Source organism: Lacerta agilis, chromosome 3 (genome assembly GCF_009819535.1).
Source record: "Lacerta agilis isolate rLacAgi1 chromosome 3, rLacAgi1.pri, whole genome shotgun sequence".
NCBI lineage: Eukaryota > Metazoa > Chordata > Lepidosauria > Squamata > Lacertidae > Lacerta > Lacerta agilis.
Genome location: NC_046314.1, coordinates 3,327,676 through 3,348,271, shown reverse-complemented (window position 1 = coordinate 3,348,271; position 20,596 = coordinate 3,327,676). Strand labels below are relative to the sequence as shown.

The window sequence follows — 20,596 nt, the reverse complement described above, 5'->3', positions numbered from 1 at the left end:
ACCTTAGGGAAGACCAGGAATGGATTCCCTGTGAACTGGGAGGAAAAAATGCAATCAGAGGCAGGGATGGGAGGCTCTTTCAATTTTAGTTCTCTTTCAGTTACTCTAAGGCTATCAGAGAGTTCCTGTGACTGTACAGATATTGTTGAATATGAACTGTCATTCAATAATAATAATAATAATAATAATAATAATAATAATAATAATAATAATAATAATTTTAAAATATTTTATTCATATTGTTGGATTTATGTCCTTTGTATCAACATGCACAATTTTATGTATTGTTGAATATAACCCTGGGAATCTTCAGGTTGAAGAGTGTGGTATAAATTAAATAACTTCATAATTAATCCCTGGTCATTCTGCCTTGGCCTTATGGGAGCTGGAGTTCCCCATCCCTGGTGTTCAGGATGATCAGCTCCTTTCTTAAGCTCTGGAACAGGGTTCACCAAAACTTTTCAGCAGGGGGCCGGTCCACTGTCCCTCAGAACTTGTGGGGGGCCAGTCTATTTTTTGGGGGGGGTAACGAATTCCTATGCCCCACAAATAACACAGAGATGCATTTTAAATAAAAGGTCACATTCTATTCTGGTAAAAACACGCTGATTCACAGAATGTCCGCTGGCCAGATTTAGAAGGCGATTGGGCCTGATCTGGCTCCCGGGCCTTAGTTGGCCTATTCGTGCTCTGGGACCTATTACAAAATAATTCATTGCCCATACTGGAGATATGATGCTCATGATGCATAACAAAGCCAATTATTTAAATGTGCATATGTGTTTAAACAGACCTCTTTCCAGAAATTGGTTGTTCTGTGTCAGGTTTGCACTTTGGGGATGGTTCTCATCCATCCCCATCAGATCTTTTTCGTCATAATGGTCGGATCCATTTCTTCCCTCGGCTCTGGTGCCCACAGGTACCAGAAGAAGAAGAACCAGCAGCCACAGCATCACCTGTAGACTGCACACCGTCATCTATTTTTTAAAAAGAGCAGATAAAGATTGAGAACGCTGGATGACAGTGTTGGGAAATGCGCTCTGAGGCGGACGGCATGCTCCCCAAGACTCCGGAGCGTCCTCCCGGTGGCCCTCTTTGGCTGGAACATGCCTTCAGTCCAGAGAGTGGGTAATCTGCGACCCTTTCCTCATGAAAAGAGCACACAGGTGTTCCAGCATAACGTACCAGTAAGGAAGACTCATTTGTAGTTCTAAACTACTTTTATTTACAGTCTATAAACACAGACTCCATTAGCACATCTGTGTTCTCCAGAGTACAGAACAGCGACACGGCAAAAGTGAAACTAACATTACAATAACAACACTTGGAAGAAGAGTTAAGGCAGACTTCCTTTCTCACACTCTCTCAGACACTCATGTGATTTATATAAAACATAATAGTCCTGCTGAGCAGCATAGGATAGATAAAAATCCCAACAGACAGAGCACTTTCGCCCACTTCAACTCCACCCACCGAAATCTCCCTCCCACAAAACACTAACAAGGAGGTGGCCAGAGAGAATGGCAGCTCACCCAGACACGGGCTGGGCGGCTGTTGTGGCCCCTCGTGCCAGGCTCTGACCCCCAGGGAACAATGCAGCTGGGGAATTCCTGTGCCAGCCGCTTGGATTAGCGGGCTTTCCCCCCATCTATTTCTTTGAATTCTGGCCAGTACGGATTTGGCCCAAGCCAAACCCAACCTACACCAGCATTAAATGAAGTTGTGGCCTAACTGAAATCCCATAACACCCAGTTTCTTCACCTAACAACTTACCCTTTTTTCCTGTTGATTCACATCAACCGAAATACCCTCTGTGCCCCAGATAGGCTCAATATAACCTTCATGTGGGATTGTGATGTGAGCTGACACCCCTTGCTTGACTCAGTATCTGAGCAACCAAACAGCAGAGGAGAGGGAGTTGAAAGTTTTGGCAGCAGGGGTCCCAACTTGGATAAGGGGGGGGGGCGCGACAGGTATGGCCTGGCCTGAATAATAGAACACATGATGTGGTGCACACACACCATTTGAATGGCAATGCCCATCAACTGGGGGGGGCAGCCCCCTCAAATATGTCAGTGGAGGCAGAAGACCCCTCAGCCCCTAGGAGTGGGCTCCTAGGGTTGGCAGATAAAGACACTGAGAATACGCCCTTCCAAAGGTTGCACAGATAGTGGTTAACGGAGATATGACTAAACCCCGTGATGTACAGAAGGGGACAAGGCAAAGATGTCCCCTATCCCTGTTACTTTTTATTCTGGTCCTAGAAGCGTTGCTGAGAGATATTCGATGAAAGAATTATGGCAAACAGAAACGCTTCCACTTCATCTCCTCGTCAACACAAATGAAATGTTTTTGGGTTGCCCTTGAATCTTCCCACCAGGCCCGCCATCCTCTCCTGCCACACCCTTTGAGAACCACTGAATTAAGGAGTCCCTGGAGTCTGAATCCATTGAAGGAATTTTGCTTTTGTTGATGTCTAGTCTGAGGGTGGTATGTTCGTGTTCTTTGCAGCTTCAGACAATCCTTGCAAACATGTACATAAGTACAGCAACTGTGCCGATGTAGCAAAGTAAGGCAGATGCAAGAAGAAAGTTTTGAAGGCAGATTGTCCTGCTTCTTGCCAGAGGAAGGTGGTAACCAGTGTGATTTTTATTTTTTTTTGTCATTCCCCCCAACATTGAAATTTTTGGTTCAGCCATCCAGACTACGCAGCTTGTAGATGAGTGAGTCTGCCTTCTTAATTGAACGTGTGTGTCTGAGACTGCCCTTATTTATGGGAGTCTCGTATTTAATTACAAATAAAGAATATTTTCATGGGAATGTGTGCATAGTGTGGTGCTTTGCGGTACATTTGTTGTGGAGCTGGGGTGGGCAGTACTTTCAAAACCCCGGTCTTCTGTTTTTCCCCTCAGCCAGGGCACACAACAACAGAGACTGGGGGAAAGATTAATTTTGACGAGGGAAAGGCAATGGGGCAGGTTTGCCAGGAGCACGCAGGCACAGCTTGGAGACTTTACGCAGAGAGGAACCGCACAAGGGTTTCTCCACACGTAATGTAACAGGCAGGGAGCCAGCTCAGATAGAGAAGTTCCAGGCAGAATGAAAGACCCATCCACCAATCCTGCTTCCTTCCTCTCCCCTTTCTGCCCCCCTCCGTTGATTGCTCGCCTGCCTCCTTCCCATCCTCTCCCCCTGCCTGCCTGCATCCTCCAGCCAGGAGCGTGGGCCAATGGCGCACTGCCCCCCCCCCATGACTCTCAAGCGTACCCTGAGCCTTCGGGGGAAGGGGGAGCTGTGCCACTTTGCCGGTGGCACTGGCAAAGTGGCACAGCTCGTCCTCTTGCCTGGCTGACACCCAGGACGGGCAGCCTCCACCGCACTCCCCTTGCTCCGCCTCTGCTTCTTGCCTGTGTGCCACTGAACACAGGTTTCCTTTGGGGCATTCGTCCTCTCTGTTGAATTCTGCATTCTCATTCAAATCAGGCCATCCGTCAGGACCTTCTGGGTGACCCATTCCAAATGAAACTTGTTAATGCGCTTCCTAAATTGAAAACTCATAAATTACCTTGCATGTGTCAATTTTTTTTTTGTTGTTGTTGCTTATCTAATGGGGGAGTGGAAGTTGTTGGCAGTCTGAACTGTCACCCTTGACATGTGGCCCTCAGACAGTTGCCCGGGAGGTTATATGTGGACCTCGGGCTGAAACCCCCACCTTGCCGTTAGAACCTTGTGTATACATGGCTGCTTCTGTGGTAAATGTAACTTATAACAAGACTTACCCATTGAGTAACTTCATCCATTGGCTTGTCAGTATTGTAATGTCTCATTCTCACATTGCATAATGTTGCAGGTTGCCTTTAATTACTTAATTGATGCATGAGTATGGGAACTATTTAAATGTCTCCTCCCTCTCTCCTTTTCTCCCCTCTGCTGAAGAAGATGGATGTGAGAGTTGTTTTGTTATTTGCTTTATAAATAAAACCTTAGATGTTACTTTCCAACCACAGTTGCTTCTGCTGCACTTTGCTGTAAGAGACTGAGTTTGCTATATGCATATGGGCTTTTAATGCTCATAACGGTTATGGGCCCAGACTGTGTTGCTGGACTGTGCGCAGACTGTGTTGGACTGTCCTCAGAGTGTGTTCCGGACTGTGCCAGATTGCTGCGTGATTCCTGGCAAGAAGTGTCTCGGCTGGAGGACAGTGGAATGTAACTCAAGGTCAGCTGCTGCTGCTTCAAAGGCAAGTTTGTCTGTTTGTTTTACTGCCTAATTAGCAAGGCTGTGTAGGAGAGGCAAGCCGGCCATAAGTCTTTGCAGCATTAAGAGAAACTGTTTCATTGGCTGATAGGAAAACCAGAAATGGATCATGCGCAGAGCCAAGCCGGTACTTTTCCTTTTCCTCTGCTTGATACGCATAACTATTCTTCATGGAATTTGCGTATGCAAGGCCTGCTGCTGAAAGAGAAATTATGGCATGTGATAACAGACACAGCGCCACAGCCCAATAGTCGTGGATGGGCTGCATGGAATAATGCAGATTGCAGAGCCAGAGGCACAATAATGACAGGTGTCTCAGATGGCCAGTTAATTAATCTGCAAGGAAAAGATTCCGCCAAAGCTATGTGGAATGCTTTGAAAGACATACATTTACGAACAGCAGCTGGTTCGGCGATTATCTTCTTCAAGCGGTTGTGCAGACTAGAATTGCAACCTGGTGGAGACCTGCAGTCTCATATGGCTCAATTAAAATCCCTGAGGCAGGAATTGAGTCAGAGAGGGGTGAATCTTTCTGAAGACATTTTCTGTTTTTTGATTATAAACAGTCTAGATCAAAGTTATGATTCGGTAGCTGCACAGTTAGCAGTTCTACCAACAGCCCAGCTCACTGTTGATCATGTATCTGCTGTTTTGATGAATGAAATGGATCGAAGAATGGCTGTAAATCACAAACAAGGACAAGCTAGCAGCGCTTCAGCACAAAGTCCAGATAGTGTTACAGTCTTAAAGGCACAGCGTTGCTACAATTGTGGAGAGCTGGGGCATGTGCAAAGATTCTGCAAAAAGCGTGCAAAAACCAAGCGTGGTTCCAGAGGCAGAGGGGGAGGCAAAGGCCAGGGACCCCCTCAACCAAAGGCTATGATTACACGTTGTACCAGTCAGCGTGTGCAGTCAGCATTTGTGATAGATTCAGGCGCTACGCGGCATATCTGCAGAAATAAGAGTTTGTTTGTCCAGCTTGAGTTGCAGAAGGGCACGATTCATCAAGCAGATGGAGGCTCACTTCAAAGTGAAGGACATGGAACTGTTTTCCTGAAAAGCCTGAATACAACAATAAAGAATGTACTGTTTGCTCCAGATTTAGCTGATAACCTGCTGAGCGTGTCACAGCTTACTGCACAAGGGTTTAAAGTGTGTTTCACCAAAAATAAGTGTCAAATAATGAAGCATAATAAGCTTTTTCTTTATGGCAAATATCAAAAGGGTTTGTTTGTTTTGCCTTATCGTACTGAAGCAAATGATGTTGCTAAAAATGGTGAACAGTGTTGTAAGTTGTCTGTGAGAAAAAATGAGAAGTTACATGATAATTGCATACATGATTTTCACCGCAAATTAGGGCATTTGCATTTTCAGGGCGTGGCCAAGATGCCTGAAATGGTGGAGGGAATGACTTTGCGAAATTGCAAGTATCACATGAAATGCATTTCCTGTGCTGAGCACAAAGTCAAAATGGCTCCCAAGGGTAAAATATCTATGAAGGAAGTGACCGCGCCTTATCAGTTTTTACATGCAGACCTTGTTGGTCCTCTAGCGCCCTCTAGAGGTAACTCACGGTATTTTTTGGTTCTGATAGATCAATTCTCCAGATATGTTTGGGTTTATATGTTGGAGAAGAAAAATGATGCATTTGAAAAATTTAAGAATTTCTGTGCATGGTTAAAAAATGTTCATGGCACGAAAGTGAAATGTTTTTTCACAGATAGAGGGGGAGAATTTTGTTCAGCAGTTTTTGAACAATTTCTAGCTGAAATGGGCATAGAGCACCAAGTTGCTTGTCCGCGTTCCCCATGGCAAAATGGTTTATGTGAAAGAGTTAACCAAACACTCCAGCAGGGCATGAAGACTCTACTTCATGATGCCAACCTGCCAGATGTTTTTTGGGCAGAAGCACTGAATTGTTTTACATATTGTTATAATCGCAGGCTCTCATCAGCCATAGGCTGTACTCCTTATGAAAAGCTATTTAAGAAAAAGCCTTTTATTAAGCACCTTAAAATTTTTGGTTCTGATGTATGGGTGCATACACCACAAGATAACAAGATGGGCAAACGTGGTTCGCATGCTATATTTCTTGGTTATGAAAAAGGTGCATATCGTGTATTAATGACTAATACTAAGACTTTAAAACTGACAAGAAGCATTGAATGTAATGCAAAGTGGGATAAAGTAGGAATTTTTCAGTGTTACCATGATGCAGATCAGGAGCCTGATCCTGAAGAGGAAGAGGTTGATAGAGGTGAAAATGTTGCTGAAAATTCTGATAGTGAGACAGACATGGGAGATTATAAGAGCACTAAGGAATTCCAAAGACCGTCTGATGAGTCTCATACAGAGTCAGAGATACCACTCTCTACTACTCCAAAGCAGGAGCCTGCTCCTGAAGATTTGCATAATATACGCAGATCTGAGAGAGCCACAAAGGGTGTTCCACCTAAGAGATATGCACAGGAGTATGCTAATGCAGCCATAATTGATACAGCTGTTGCTAGCTGTTCAAAACAAGTTTTTGAACCTGCAAACTTCCAGGAAGTAAAGAGTTTATCTTCAGAGGATGCAAAGCCTTGCTTCTGCTGCACTTTGCTGTAAGAGACTGAGTTTGCTATATGCATATGGGCTTTTAATGCTCATATGGCTTTGGTGGAGCTTTATCAGGATCAGGCCATTATATGCTGCTCTGAGACAGGCAGACTTCATAGCTTCTTAGTCAAGATGTCATTGCAGGCCATTGGATCCTTTTTCCAGCCAGGAACACAAGTGTGTGATCAAGGGCTCGACAGACATAGCTAAACTTACTCTAAATCAGATGTAGAAAATATTCATCCAAGCTGGCATCTCACTAAAATAAAAAAGAAGACATCTTGGTTTAACTTTCCAAATATAGCTGTTCTTAAATCTTTCAGGTAACACATGTATTGAAGGCTGGACCACTCACAAGACTGGGATACATATGGATATCCACTATAGGATGCATATAAATAATCAATTCATGGTGGGAAAAGTGCTTATGTAAATCACCTTAAGTAACCCTGACTTTGAGATGCTAGAACATTGGGGAAGAGTCCTTCTTAGAAACATATTTATGGGAACAACTTAATTTGCACTGAAAAGTTCATTGCTAATATCTGTCATAACCAAAAGTAACACAATGGGCCCCTATGTGGACTCAATTCACAATGGGCCACTAGTTCACGGACAATGGGCTGGTTCATGGACTCACCCATCCAGGGATATAATATGCACACAAGGCCCCTATTGTACTTCATCTGTGCAATAACCTCCATTTCCCCACTCACTTGTCAGCAGCCAGGATTATTATTCTTCTTCTGAAAGAGGGAAGGATGAAGGTCTATGGGCAATGAGACCACCGACCAGACCCATCACTCCACCACACTGTCAAAGTATTTGAGTTTGCTCCTATTTTCTACCCATTTCCCACACCAATGCATCTTGTGTAAGAAAACCAGAACGAGAGGCCAAACCTTAAGACAGGCACAGGCAAACTCTGGCCCTCCAGATGTTTGGGACCACTGTTCCTGTTAGCTAGGGGTGATGGGAATTGTAGTCCCAAACATCTGAAGGGCCGGAATTTGCCTATGCCTGCCTTAAGATAATATAAAATAAAAAATTCCTTCCAGTAGCACCTTAGAGACCAACTAAGTTTGTTCTTGGTATGAGCTTTTGTGTGCATGCACACTTCTTTAGATACACTGAAACGGAAGTCACCAGACCCTTAAATATAGTATAATGAGATAAGAATCCAATGTCTTTGTTCAGACCAGGTTTCTCCATGGTTTTAAGTTTGGTGATTAGTTGCAATTCAGCCACTTCTCTTTCCAGTCTATTTCTGAAATTCCTTTGTATTAAGACAGCTACTTTGAGATCTTTTATAGAATGTCCTAGGAGATTGAAGTGTTCTCCTACTGGTTTCTCTGTCTTGTGATTCCTGATATCAGATTTATGTCCATTTATCCTTTGGCGTAGGGTTTGGCCTGTTTGTCCAATATAGAGAGCTGAAGGGCACCGTTGGCATTTGATTGCATACACAATGTTGGAAGATGAGATGGTATGTTTGATGTTGTTGGGGCCAGTAATGGTGTTGTCTGGGTTTATGTGGCAGCAAAGTTGGCATCTGGGTTTGTTGCAGATTGACGATATTGATGCATAAAGAGATATCAATGCAAAAAGAGATACGAGCTGCCAAGGATCGGCAAATGAGGGGCACCAGAACATTTCCTATCACTTCAGCAGTGCATAGTTTAAGTACAGCCCAATTAATATCAGGAGGAGGGCCTTTAACCCTTCCCTTGCTACAGTCCTGATCCAGATTGGGCGACTCACACCTGCTTCCATTGGCTCAAATGGGAGCTTTACTTCCAATATAATTAGCAGGCACCAAGGAGAAATTCTTCTGCTATAGGATGCACATCAAAAGAAAGGGTAGCCATTATTATGCAATGCTACCTAAAAAGCATTTATCCATGAATGTTAACACATCCAACATTAAAAATCCTCAGATCTTCTAAATGAAGAGTAAAGGCAGGCACAACAGTGATCTGGTTTAACTACACACCCCTTAACTTTTGTAACCTATGCAAATGATATGGGGTGTTTCTAAACAGCTTGTAATCACTGCGATCTGTGCAATCTGTAATGATTCAATGCCTTCAACCATTCATGATGGTTTGCAGTTGATTTAAAGTCTTAGGATGCAGCTGCAAATACATTCGACTTTTGGGGGAAATGGGACTTGCTTCTAAGTAAATGTGCTTAGCTCTATGGGCGATGAAATGATGCCGTAGGACAGGCATGTCCAACAGGTAGGTTGTGATCTACTGGTAGATCACTGGACGTCTGTGGTAGATCAATGGCTCCCCCCAAAGAAGCTAAACAACTTTGGCTCCCCTAAAAAAAACCTCAACATCTTTGCCCTCCACCCCGAAAATGACCCGACCCACCAAAAACAGGGGTTTCCTTCCTAACACAAGCTCGGTGTCGCTTTCCTCCTCCCTAAAGAAGCTCAACAACTTGTACATGAACCCCCCAAAACAGGACTTTCCTTCCTAAAACAAAAGCTCAACAACTTTGACCTGAACCCCCCAAAAGGGGGTAGATCACTGCCAGTTTTCAACTCTGTGAGTAGATCACAGTCTCTTGGAAGTTGGCCACCCCTGCCGTAGGATGAAGAAGAAGAAGAAGAAGAAGAAGAAGAAGAAGAAGAAGAAGAAGAAGAAGAAGAAGAAGAAGAAGAAGAAGAAGGAGAAGAAGAAGTTTGGATTTGATATCCCGCTTTATCACTACCCGAAGGAGTCTCAAAGCGGCTCACATTCTCCTTTCCCTTCGTCCCCCACAACAAACACTCTGTGAGGTGAGTGGGGCTGAGAGACTTCAGAGAAGTGTGACTAGCCCAAGGTCACCCAGCAGCTGCATGTGGAAATAAAACTTTGTTTAAACAACATAAGAGAAATCCAAAGTTCTCCCAGGTCAAAATTGTGTGATTTATTGTTGGACATTGAGTCATTCTGCAAAGCAGGAAACAGGAGAGGTATATAAGCATAACATCATCCAGTGACATCCAGAACCTCCTTAAATCTACAAAGAAGGTTATTCCAGTCTCACTGGAAACAAGAAGGTAAGAGTTGGGGGGGATGGGGGTAACCAGTTTATACCATAGCCTGCTATATCACATAGCCTGCTATTCTTTGGGAAGGTTATTTGCTACTAGAGTTGTCGTATTTCAAAAAGTAAAACCAGGAAACGCCAAAATTCCTGAGCTTTTTGTTGTTGAACCAATATTTTGATCCAGGACAAAGCACCAATTTTCAGAGATTCCACCTGGACATCAATTCTGCCTTTGAAGTCCCAGTAATGTCTGGGAAAATCCGGACGTATGGCAGCCCTAGTTAAACAAGTTAGGTTAGCTCAGGAGGAGACACCTTAATGTACACATTTCTATTATATTCTATATATCTAATGTTTATTTTACAAATTTCACATTTATATCTTCCCCCCAGAAGAGTCCTGGGAACCATACTTTTCAGCAGGTGCTCACAATTCAGTTTGGAGATCTCTGGAGCCCCCACAGACAGTACTAAAAGACCCAGAGCCCCCCAGGGGAAAGGAAATTGTGATTAAAGCAATTTCAAGGATGCCCTTTTCTGAGCATTTTACTTGGGAGTTTTCAGTGGGAATGACTTTCAAGGAACATGTACATCCGAGTTACTACAGGTCAATTATTCCTTCCAACAGCTTGATGTTTCTCTTTGTGGGGGATTAGTATGCTATAAGCTATATTAAACATTGTATTTACATTGGGAAGGGGGGGTATGAATCTCCATCAATGAATTGCCACTGTTAAACAACTGAGAGTCCAAAACCCTCATCCGTCTCCTGCAAACTATCCAGAGATCTTCCAGCAGATCCCAATCCACCACGTGACCAGCCCTGTTCCGGGAAGCAGAAATCGAGTTCTCGGCCGGTGCCACGTGAGCAGTTTGGAATCTAAACCACCACTCAGAAGAGCGGTGCCATGTTTCAATAAGTACATTCTATATACAAACAGCAAATGTAAGGTAAATCCCCTGCTGTTGTTTTGTTTTCAGAAATGATCGTTCTCGTTGTGTTGCTGAGTTTTGCTGCTGTGTTGCAACAACCTGCTTCAAAAGTAAGTTTCTTAAGCTACACAAGCGTCCATGCCTAGTGCTACTAAAATTGGCTGGGTTCTTTTCAAATATAATATTGGATTGGGTCAACCTAAATATTCTCTTTATTCAGCCAAAATGTGTTTTACTGCTTCATCCATAAATACAATGCACTTGAAAAATGTCATACTTAAGGGGAAGTCCAAACAAATGTAATTGTATTCTTAAAAAAAATAAAATCTGGATTGAATCAGGATTCTTAAAGGATGTTGTGGTTTCCAATCCCGCTAAAAGTAATGGCAACTCTCTCTTTTATTTCAGTAACTGTAGATTTATCCATAGCATAGGTGCTGGGTGCCAAGGGCCCTGGGTACGTACCATGGCTCCCACATTTTAAATGAGGGGGCCAGGCTTGGTTGCGCATGCAAACCGTGGGGGGGGGCATGCGCACTATGTCATCATGCCCCAGGTGTGTGTGCGCTACATCACTGCGCCCCCATTACGTGTATGAGTGACGTCAGCATTCCGGGGTGTGTGGTGACAGTGCACGGCCTCAGACACCCATGGTTGCAGGCACAAGCCGGCACCGCTGATCCAGAATACGCCAAAGAGAGTTTGATGCCATTGCATTACCCAACAGTTTACAACTCCGATTTCCTTTACGTCAGAGGAACCTGACAGAGGTAGGTGGTGTTAGGGCACCAACAAGTTGGTGTGCTGCAGCGCAGCAGTCAGGATGAGTTAAGCCAAGGTCAACAGTCCAGGTCAGAAGCCAGCCGAAGTCAGGTATCAGTATTGGGGTCAAGAGAAGCCGAAGTCAGAGACAGTCCAAGTCAGAACAAGCCAAGTCAGTCAGGTACGAACCAGGAACACGGGAACAAGATGAGCAAAAGCAACCACGCGCCCAGCACAATCGTTGCAGACGCTGTGGAATAGGGCAGCTAGCTATCTTAAGAAGCCGGTTCACTCCCACGCTTCCTATGAGCTACAGCTGTCTCTAATTGCCGCCTTCGCTTCTCAGCTCGGCGTTCTACAGCTGAGAAGGGAGGAGGAGAGGGGATCGGCTGATTCCCCTCCTGACTGGGACCTGCTCCTGGCCCCACTTCTTCCTCTAGCTCTGGTCTTCCCTCCTCCTCCCTGTCAGATTCCTCCTCTTCTGAGGAATGCCGCCACCAGTCTTCCCCAGGTACGAATTCCTCAGATTCTTCTGTGGGTGCTGCCTTGTCGGGGGGGGGGGGCTTGCCACCACTCCTCCTCATCTGACTTGACCCTGACAGGTGGAGCCTACAAAGCAGTTTTTCATTATTCTTAGAGAAACAGTGGTAAAATTCTATTAGCGTAATGAAAACTAATCCTATAAATAAAGACAAGAGGAATATTATTTGTTCTTCAGGCACATGCAGTAGGAATTGGACCAGCTGAGCGAAATCAGATAGTTGACAAGCACAATGCCCTGCGGAGAGGAGTGCAGCCGACGGCAAGCAACATGCTGAAGATGGTAAGCAAGGAAGAGGCCGGATTCATGTAGGTCAGGGGCCTTGGCAAAGGCTTTCCAGGGATACTACACCTCCTTGCAGGCAGAAAACCTTTGCTCTTCACCCTCTCATAGTAATAATCAAGGACATGGATTGGCAAACTAAAGCCCGGGGGCCGGATCCAGCCCAACTGCCTTCTAAATCTGGCCTGTGGATGGTCCAGGAATCAGCGTGCTTTTACATGAGTAGAATGTGCCCTTTTATTTAAAATGCATCTCTGGGTTATTTTGGGGGCATAGGAATTTGTTCTCGCCCCCCCCCCAAAAAAAAATGTAGTCTGGCCCCCCACAAGGTCTGAGGGACAGTGGACCGGCCCCCTGCTGAAAAAGTTTGCTGGCCCCTGATCAAGGATAAGACTAGATTCAAGAACAGCTTGACATTTCACCAAGGAATGCCACTTACACATCGTTTTAAAAAAGACGAAAGAGGACAAAAAGTGGGCACATATTTGCATATCATCATTTAGGCATATGTCACTATTCCATCATTCAAGCCATGCTCAATGCAATTTGCATAATTAGATAAATATAACAATATAACAAAAAGAATAAAAACACATCCAGACATATACAACAAAATTAAATATTCCCCACATAAGTCCTAATGAGATCTAAGAATAAGGATACAAAAACCCCTCTAACAGCAAAATTAAGCACGTCCAGAATTTAACCTTGACACAAACAAAAGAAACCCTGAACGATCCCCCACCCCAAGAGTCCGCCGCAGGCATCCTGAGAAGCAGGTCTTGAAGGACTTAGGGCCAAGATGGTCTCTGGTCTCATCAGCAACCTCAGCTTTTTTGGCTGGAGTCAGTCAGGGCTCTTAATAGACAGCCAAGATGGTCTAATGCTTATTAATATGTGTGGGGTTTTTATTTAATAATTCATTTCCCTCTTATATACAAAGACGGCCCCTAAGTTGTTTACAAATATAAAATCAATCCATAATTAAAATGGAAATAACAATGAAGCATTCCAAATTGATATATACAATTAAAAACATAAAAGCATTTAAAAGGTTAAAACAGTTGAAATGATGAAGGCATCTCTTCGGGAGCTGGCAGAATGGCAACCCTGATGGGGCTTCTCATACTTCAGCAGGGAAGGGATTGGGCTGTACTGGGGCCACCAGAGAAAACCCCACCTCCATGTTCCCACAAGTGGAACATGTATTCGACTAGCTGACCATATTGTCAGTTAGCTGTTAGTAGCAGAACTTTGAAACTGGTTCAATGGCTAACAGTGCTTCCAAGTGGAAAGACAAAGCACAGCCACCATGACTAGGAGACATCCATTTGTCTAATCTTCTTTTGAAGCCATCCAAGTTGGTGGCTAACACTTCCTCCTGTGGGAGCAATTTCCATAGTTTAATTAACCCGTCTTTTGACAGTGAAAACAAATGACTGTACCTTCCCCCAAGATTTCAGTCTGGCCAGCCTTGAGCTATACCCATTCACTCCCATTTCTCTCCCCCAATCTTGCTTTTGGTCTGTCTCTCTCTCTCTCTCCCTCTCTCTCTCTCTCTCCCTCTCTCTCTCTCTCTCTCTCTCTCTCTCTCTCACACACACACACACACAGCTTCTCCCATGGCAACTTTCAAAAAAGCATTATATCACACCCACCAATAGTCTTGATTTGTTCAGGACATCGCGGATTGACAGAAGCCACCCCGGCTTCTTCTGTCAATCGGTGATGTCCCGCTTCCTCCATTGCTGCCTTGGTTCTGGAAGTATGACTGTGGTCTCCGTGGGCATCGTGGTGGTGGCAGCCAAGGTGGTGGAGAGAGAACCCAATGAGCCAAGTTAAGGCAGAGGAGGGGGGAGCAATGGCGTGCTGAAGTGGCCTGAGTGGGTGTGCGGTGAGCAGAGAAGTTGCGTGGGGGGTGGCAGTTGTGATGGTGGAACTGGATGGGTGGGGTGGTTGCACCGGATTCAGGCTAGAAGCAGTTGGAGGGTATGCTGTATAATTGCTGGATCTACGCACATCAAAAAAACATTTCAGGAAAATGCATTGTGAACCTCATAATGGGAAACCATGTTGGCGAAAGATGGAACTCTACAGTGCCATCTGGGGTCACAGTGTTATAATGCATTTAAAATGCTTTTTCTGTACTAATGTAGATGAGTCTAATGTTTCCTGAGTTCTGTGGCCCAGGTCTCACCACCACCACCACTTTGCCTAAACACGCAGATTCCCCCCCCCCTGCAACCCAGCAAGCAGCTGTGGCAGATGGAATGGAGGCTGTGAAAAGGAAGGGGCGCTCCTGGCAAGAGAGGTGTGGGAGGAGGGAGATGGGGGCACTCTGATGCCAGACATGTAGGAAATGTGTCTCCAATGTACACACCAGGGCTTCACTAGAAGTGGAACAAGGCTACAATGCTCACATCAGGCCAAATTTGACAAGGGGGGACACACCAAAGCTGGGTGGCACTGTGGTCTAAACCACAGAGCCCCTTGGGCTTGCCAATCAGAAGGTCAGCAGTTTGAATCCATGCAACAAGTTGAGCTCTCGTTGCTCTGTCCCAGCTTCTGCCAACCTAGCAGTTCGAGTGCCAGTAGATAAACAGGTACCGCTGCAGTGGGAAGGTAAACGGTGTTTCCATGCGCTCTGGTTTCCGTCACAGGGTTCTGTTGCACCAAAAGCAGTTAATCATGCTGGCCACATGACCCAGAAAGCTGTCTGTGGACAAATGCCGGCTTCGTCAGCCTGAAAGTGAAATCAGCACCGCAACCCCATATTCACCTTTGACTGGACTTAACTGTCCAGGGGGTCCTTTACTATTTTTACCTTACTATCATTAAGCATGGCTGGCATGAGTCAGGCAGATGTAATGCTAAACAATGCTAAAGATCGTCTAGGGACTGAGGTTGGGGATTGAGTCTAGGACAGAACATGTAAAATTTTGAAGAAATCAGAGGTATATGATGTTCTCCATTTTTGAGTATGTGTCCATTCTCACATTTACTACTTTTTTTCCATTTAGGGATGGAATTCGGCTGCTGAAGCGAATGCAAAACGCTGGGCAAACAATTGTCAATTTGGTCACAGCCCAAGCAACCAAAGAGTTGCCGGCAAGTAGAGCTGTCAGTAAGCACTGTACCAAAAATTAAGGGTGATCTAAAATCTAACCCAGAAGGCTGATCGCCGTAGAATTGATGCTTTTGAATTATGGTGCTGGAGGAGACTCTTGAGAGTCCCGTGGACTGCAAGAAGATCAAACCTATCCATTCTCAAAGAAATCAGCCCTGAGTACTCACTAGAAGGACAGATCCTGAAGTTGAGGCTCCAGTACTTTGGCCACCTCATGAGAAGAGAAGAATCCCTAGAAAAGACCCTGATGTTGGGAAAGATGGAGGGCACAAGGAGAAGGGGATGACAGAGGATGAGATGGTTGGACAGTGTTCTTGAAGCTACTAACATGAGTTTGGCCAAACTGCGAGAGGCAGTGAAGGATAGGCGTGCCTGGCGTACTCTGGTCCATGGGGTCACGAAGAGTCGGACACGACTGAACGACTGAACAACAACAACAAAATCTAACCCACATCTAATAGACATTCACAATTATTTCACTGACTCCCCAATTGTCATTCTGAGCATAATGTTAAAAATACTTGAGGAATCCCACAGAAAGAGGCACAATGGAGAGGAATGTTCCAATTCTTCCTAACATCTGAAGTCAGAATTCCACATTCCATTCTCACCACCTAAGCTCTGCCTAGACACACACTGTGTCCACCTGTAATACATACAACTTTTTAAGCACGGAGGACCAGTTCATACAAGTTCATTCCAGATCCCAGAAGGTTGCGGTTAATCACTAAAACTATAAATCTATTACAAATCAGAGACATTAAAATTTTACGGCAGAAGATTGCAGCTTCTTCCTCCCGCAGGTGTTGTAAAGAAGGTGAAACCTGAAACATTTCGCTTTCAAACTTTAATATCTCTGCCTTGTTAATCACAGTATAATAGAGGGAGATGATAGAGATAATAGAGATAGAGATCAAGATCAATACAGTAATTCAGTGGCAAGCAGTGATATTTTTCATAGGGAAAGTTGAGCTGACAGCTTGCAAGGGCAATTGGGGTGATGTTGCATGTGTGACATTACGACGCCACAATGTCACACACGTGAGCATTGCGCCTCCATCCCTAAGCTGGGCAGAAGCTTCCTGGGCTTTGAGAAGGAGGCGCCAGGCCTCTGACCAGATTCTGGAGCCCTGCTTCCTCCTTCCCAAAGCGAGGTGGGCTTTGGAAAGGTGGCAGGGGGGCTCTTGAACCCTTATGGGGACTTGCCTAGTCCACTGACCACACACTACTGTTGTTGTTGTTGTTCAGTCGTTCAGTCGTGTCCGACTCTTCGTGACCCCATGGACCAGAGCACGCCAGGCACACCTATCCTTCACTGCCTCCCGCAGTTTGGCCAAACTCATGTTAGTAGCTTCGAGAACACTGTCCAACCATCTCATCCTCTGTACACTACTGTAGTAATTCTAAAAACCCCAAAGAGTGAGTGCCTTTTAGAAAAGACATTTACAGGCAAACATACGGTGCATGTGCTAACAAAACAGGTGTACCTTTTGTTTTAGAATAATTATTTTGCATTCAAATGTAGGTAGCTTTAACCAGCTAGCTAACCAAATTCTGCTTGGAATAAACAAGCTTTACCTGTTGCAACATGTCAACCCAAAACACTGAATGACTCCTTGTTTACAGAATTTCCTGGATCAGTAATCATTAGTTTTTGTTAATGCTTACCGTCTCCACTTCTAGATGGAATCTCATGTGGTGAAAATATATTTGCATCATCTCACGCCACTTCATGGAATGACGTGATTCAAGTTTGGTACGACGAGGTGAAAGATTTCAAGTACGGTGTTGGAGCAGTCCGTCCAGGGGCCGTAACTGGTCATTACACTCAGGTAACTCAAACACCGTTTTGTATCTTTGTCAAGTGCACGGTTCAGCTAGTCGATCCACGGCTGATAGCCCACTCACATCTTGGCTTCCAGCTGCCTGGGACCTCACAAAAGGAAGAAAGGAAACCGAGAAGAGGTGGGTTTTTCCCCTCGCGTTTCACCCAGTACTTTTTTCATATTTTCCACACAGGAAGTACAGATAATGGATTGGCCTGATCTCTGCTGTGCCTTTGTTTCTGTGATTTCTTCAGATGCCATTCTCCTTCACAGCTTCTTCCAAACTTCCTTTCCCTGAGGGGAAAAATGAGGGTGCTTCAATTAGACACAACACAAAGTGATGATATTTTGGTTGTTTTTAAATGTTAAATGTATGTTTTTCTGGCTCAGTATGAGAACAGATTCCAATACCTTTTCTTGTGTGGATGTTTTTATACTTACAGGTGGTTTGGCACAAGTCTCACCTAATTGGTTGTTATGATGCCTATTGTCCTCAAAGCTCCATGAAATACCTCTACGTTTGCCAATACTGTCCTGCGTATGTATTATTTGTTTGTTTGTTTGTTAAGCTTGTTAGTTGCTTGTTAACCATAGTCTCCAAGGGACTTATGTTTCATATCCGTTTTCCTTTTTTATATTACAAAAAAAACCCTGAATAAAAGAACCCTCATAAGAGCCACATGGCGCTTGGGCAGCACATTAGTAATGTATTAACTCTGCATTTCAGTGGCTGCCAACCAACCGGAAAACAAAAACAACAAAGTCCTTCTTGTTACCCTTTGGCCATTTGCCTGAAAAATCAGGAAGCAGCAGTGGATTTATTTATTTTTTAATGACAAAGTCAAAACCCCTCAGGAAAGAATTTTCTGACATTTTATGATAGACTCCCCCCCCTTGCTTTGGATCCTCCTAAACAGTTGAAGGGGACCCAGGTGGTGCTGTGGGTTAAACTACAGAGTCTAGGGCTTGCTGATCAGAAGGTCGGCGGTTCGAATCCCCGCCACGGGGTGAGCTCCCGCTGCTCGGTCCCAGCTCCTGCCCACCTAGCCGTTCAAAAGCACATCAAAGTGCAAGTAGATAAATAGGTACCGCTCAGGCGGGAGGGTAAACGGCATTTCCATGCGCTGCTCTGGTTCGTCAGAAGTGGCTTTGTCATGCTGGCCACATGACCCAGAAGCTGTCTGCGGACAAACGCTGGCTCCCTCGGCCTATAGAGCGAGATGAGCGCCACAACCCCAGAGTCGGACACGACTGGCCTCCCTGCAGGTCCACCACATTTCATAAAATGACCCCTCAGTCATTACATTTCCAACACTTGCTTGATACATTTTTGTACATTTGAACTAGTTTTCTTTGGGGGTTAAATACAATCTATATATCATCTTGTAATATTTTTCTTTTAAGCCATAACATGCTGTAAATTTCATTCCTGTTTTCCAAAGCTCTTCCCAGGCAGCCATACCTATATTATGTCCAATAGCCTTAGCACAATTAGTCATTGTTATTTTAACAATTTCACCATTTGTTTCCCAGCCTAACTATGATTTGTACATGATAGAAACTAATTTCTCATAAACCTACTTCATAAACCTACTTCAAAGTTTGCCCAGACTTTTTCAGTTGAAGAGTTGGCAGATCTCCTTTTTCCTGCATCTGAATAGAACAATAAGCCAATACAGTATATTTGGGAGGCAGAAGGAGTTGCTGTCCCTCCTTCTCTCTGCATCCCACCCTGACAGCTGCATTGCAAAGGCACGAGGGTTCAATCCTGCTCACTTTAACCGCATGGGTGCCTTCCCTTGCTAGGAAGAGGTGTGCCTTCTCCCAGCCACTCTAGGAGACTGATCCGGTTTGGCCTTGTCTCCACCTGACTCAGCCAAAGCCCCAATCCACTTCATTTTAGGCTTGGAGCTTCAGCATACATGTCTGCACTGCTTGATTGTCAAAAAAAACATCAAAGCAGTTAAGGAAATTAAGGAAAAATTAAGAACAATAATTTACAACACGCAAAAGGTTAATATAACAGCAGAGTAAAGCAACTTTCTAAAAATATGTATAAATACTTTTCTAATTGAGAACAGAAAGCACAAATGTACCCCTGTTTGTTTACTTCTTATTTATCTTATTTATCATTCCAGAGGGAACATAATGGGATCACTTCAAACCCCCTATAAGTCTGGATCACCTTGTGGGGACTGCCCTGGCTCATGTGACAATGGATTATGCAGTGAGTGCAAATAACTTCAAATATTATCATAGTGCCTTTTTGTACTTTAGAAAGGGCACTCAATAAGAATGGATCCCAGTAAATTTGATGGAAGCTTATTCCCGAGTAGATGTGCACAAGATTGTAGACCCCAGAGCCTTCCTTCTTCTGTAGGTGGTTGCAGGGTGTCTATGTAAATGTTCTCATGACCTGCACATCCACCCTTAAAAACACGCCCAATTTATTCTGGGTTACAGCCAGGATTGCTAAACTAATTACTAATTCAGTTCCTACATTCATTAAAACAAACTGCTAAATAATGTTTTACATGTTCTTCTTTTTCTTTTAAATCACCTTCAGTTTTGATCTTAAGCTCCACTATATCAACTAAAAATGAAAGGGTCCCAGAGTTTGAATCCTTGGAGGCATTTTGCTTTTGTTAACTCTGATGTGTTCTTGTCCTTTTCATTTTCAGCCAATCATTGAAAATATACAGATAAGAACATCAACTGTGAAGCTGTAGTGAAAGCACAAGGATGCAATAACAAGGAAATTATGCAAGATTGTGTTGCTTCTTGCAAGTGCCCCCCCCCTCGAAATAACATAGGAGGTCACTTAAATCATACAATCCTCCAGTTTCTTCTGACAGATCCCGTCTAAATGAAATTTCTTAACATGTTTTTGAAACTGAAAACTCATAAAAAGTCTTGCATGCATGGATGTTTTCATTCTTTCTTTTTGCCTAATGGGGGGGTGGGGAGTTGGGGGTAGAGTCTAAAGAGTCACAGGAGAAATAAGAGGCACACAGATACACACCTGCAAAAGATCCCAAGAGGGTTGCAATGTATGGCTGAGTAAATGCGGATACAGGAAGCCTGGAATGGAAGGTGGACAAACGTAATGAAATGAAATGCGAACCAACCCACAGCACAAGCAGCTGCTCCACCTGGGCTCACACTGACATAACACAGGTCGGATCCAGCATTTCCATGCGCTGCTCTGGTTCGCTAGAAGCTGCTTAG

General features: G+C 44.3%; 1 protein-coding gene across 1 annotated transcript in view; it reads left to right on the top strand.

Moving 5' to 3' along the window:
• Nucleotides 1-20,134, top strand: part of LOC117044815 (cysteine-rich venom protein pseudechetoxin-like) — a 204,974-nt gene extending 184,840 nt beyond the window's left edge. Inside the window, exons 3-7 of the mRNA XM_033145636.1 lie at nt 15,436-15,523; nt 17,226-17,374; nt 17,812-17,906; nt 19,507-19,595; nt 20,050-20,134. Of these exons, the coding sequence (XP_033001527.1) occupies nt 15,436-15,523; nt 17,226-17,374; nt 17,812-17,906; nt 19,507-19,595; nt 20,050-20,060 (432 nt within the window). The 3' untranslated portion in view covers nt 20,061-20,134. The remainder of the gene's footprint in view (nt 1-15,435; nt 15,524-17,225; nt 17,375-17,811; nt 17,907-19,506; nt 19,596-20,049) is intronic.
• Nucleotides 20,135-20,596: the final 462 nt, after the last annotated feature.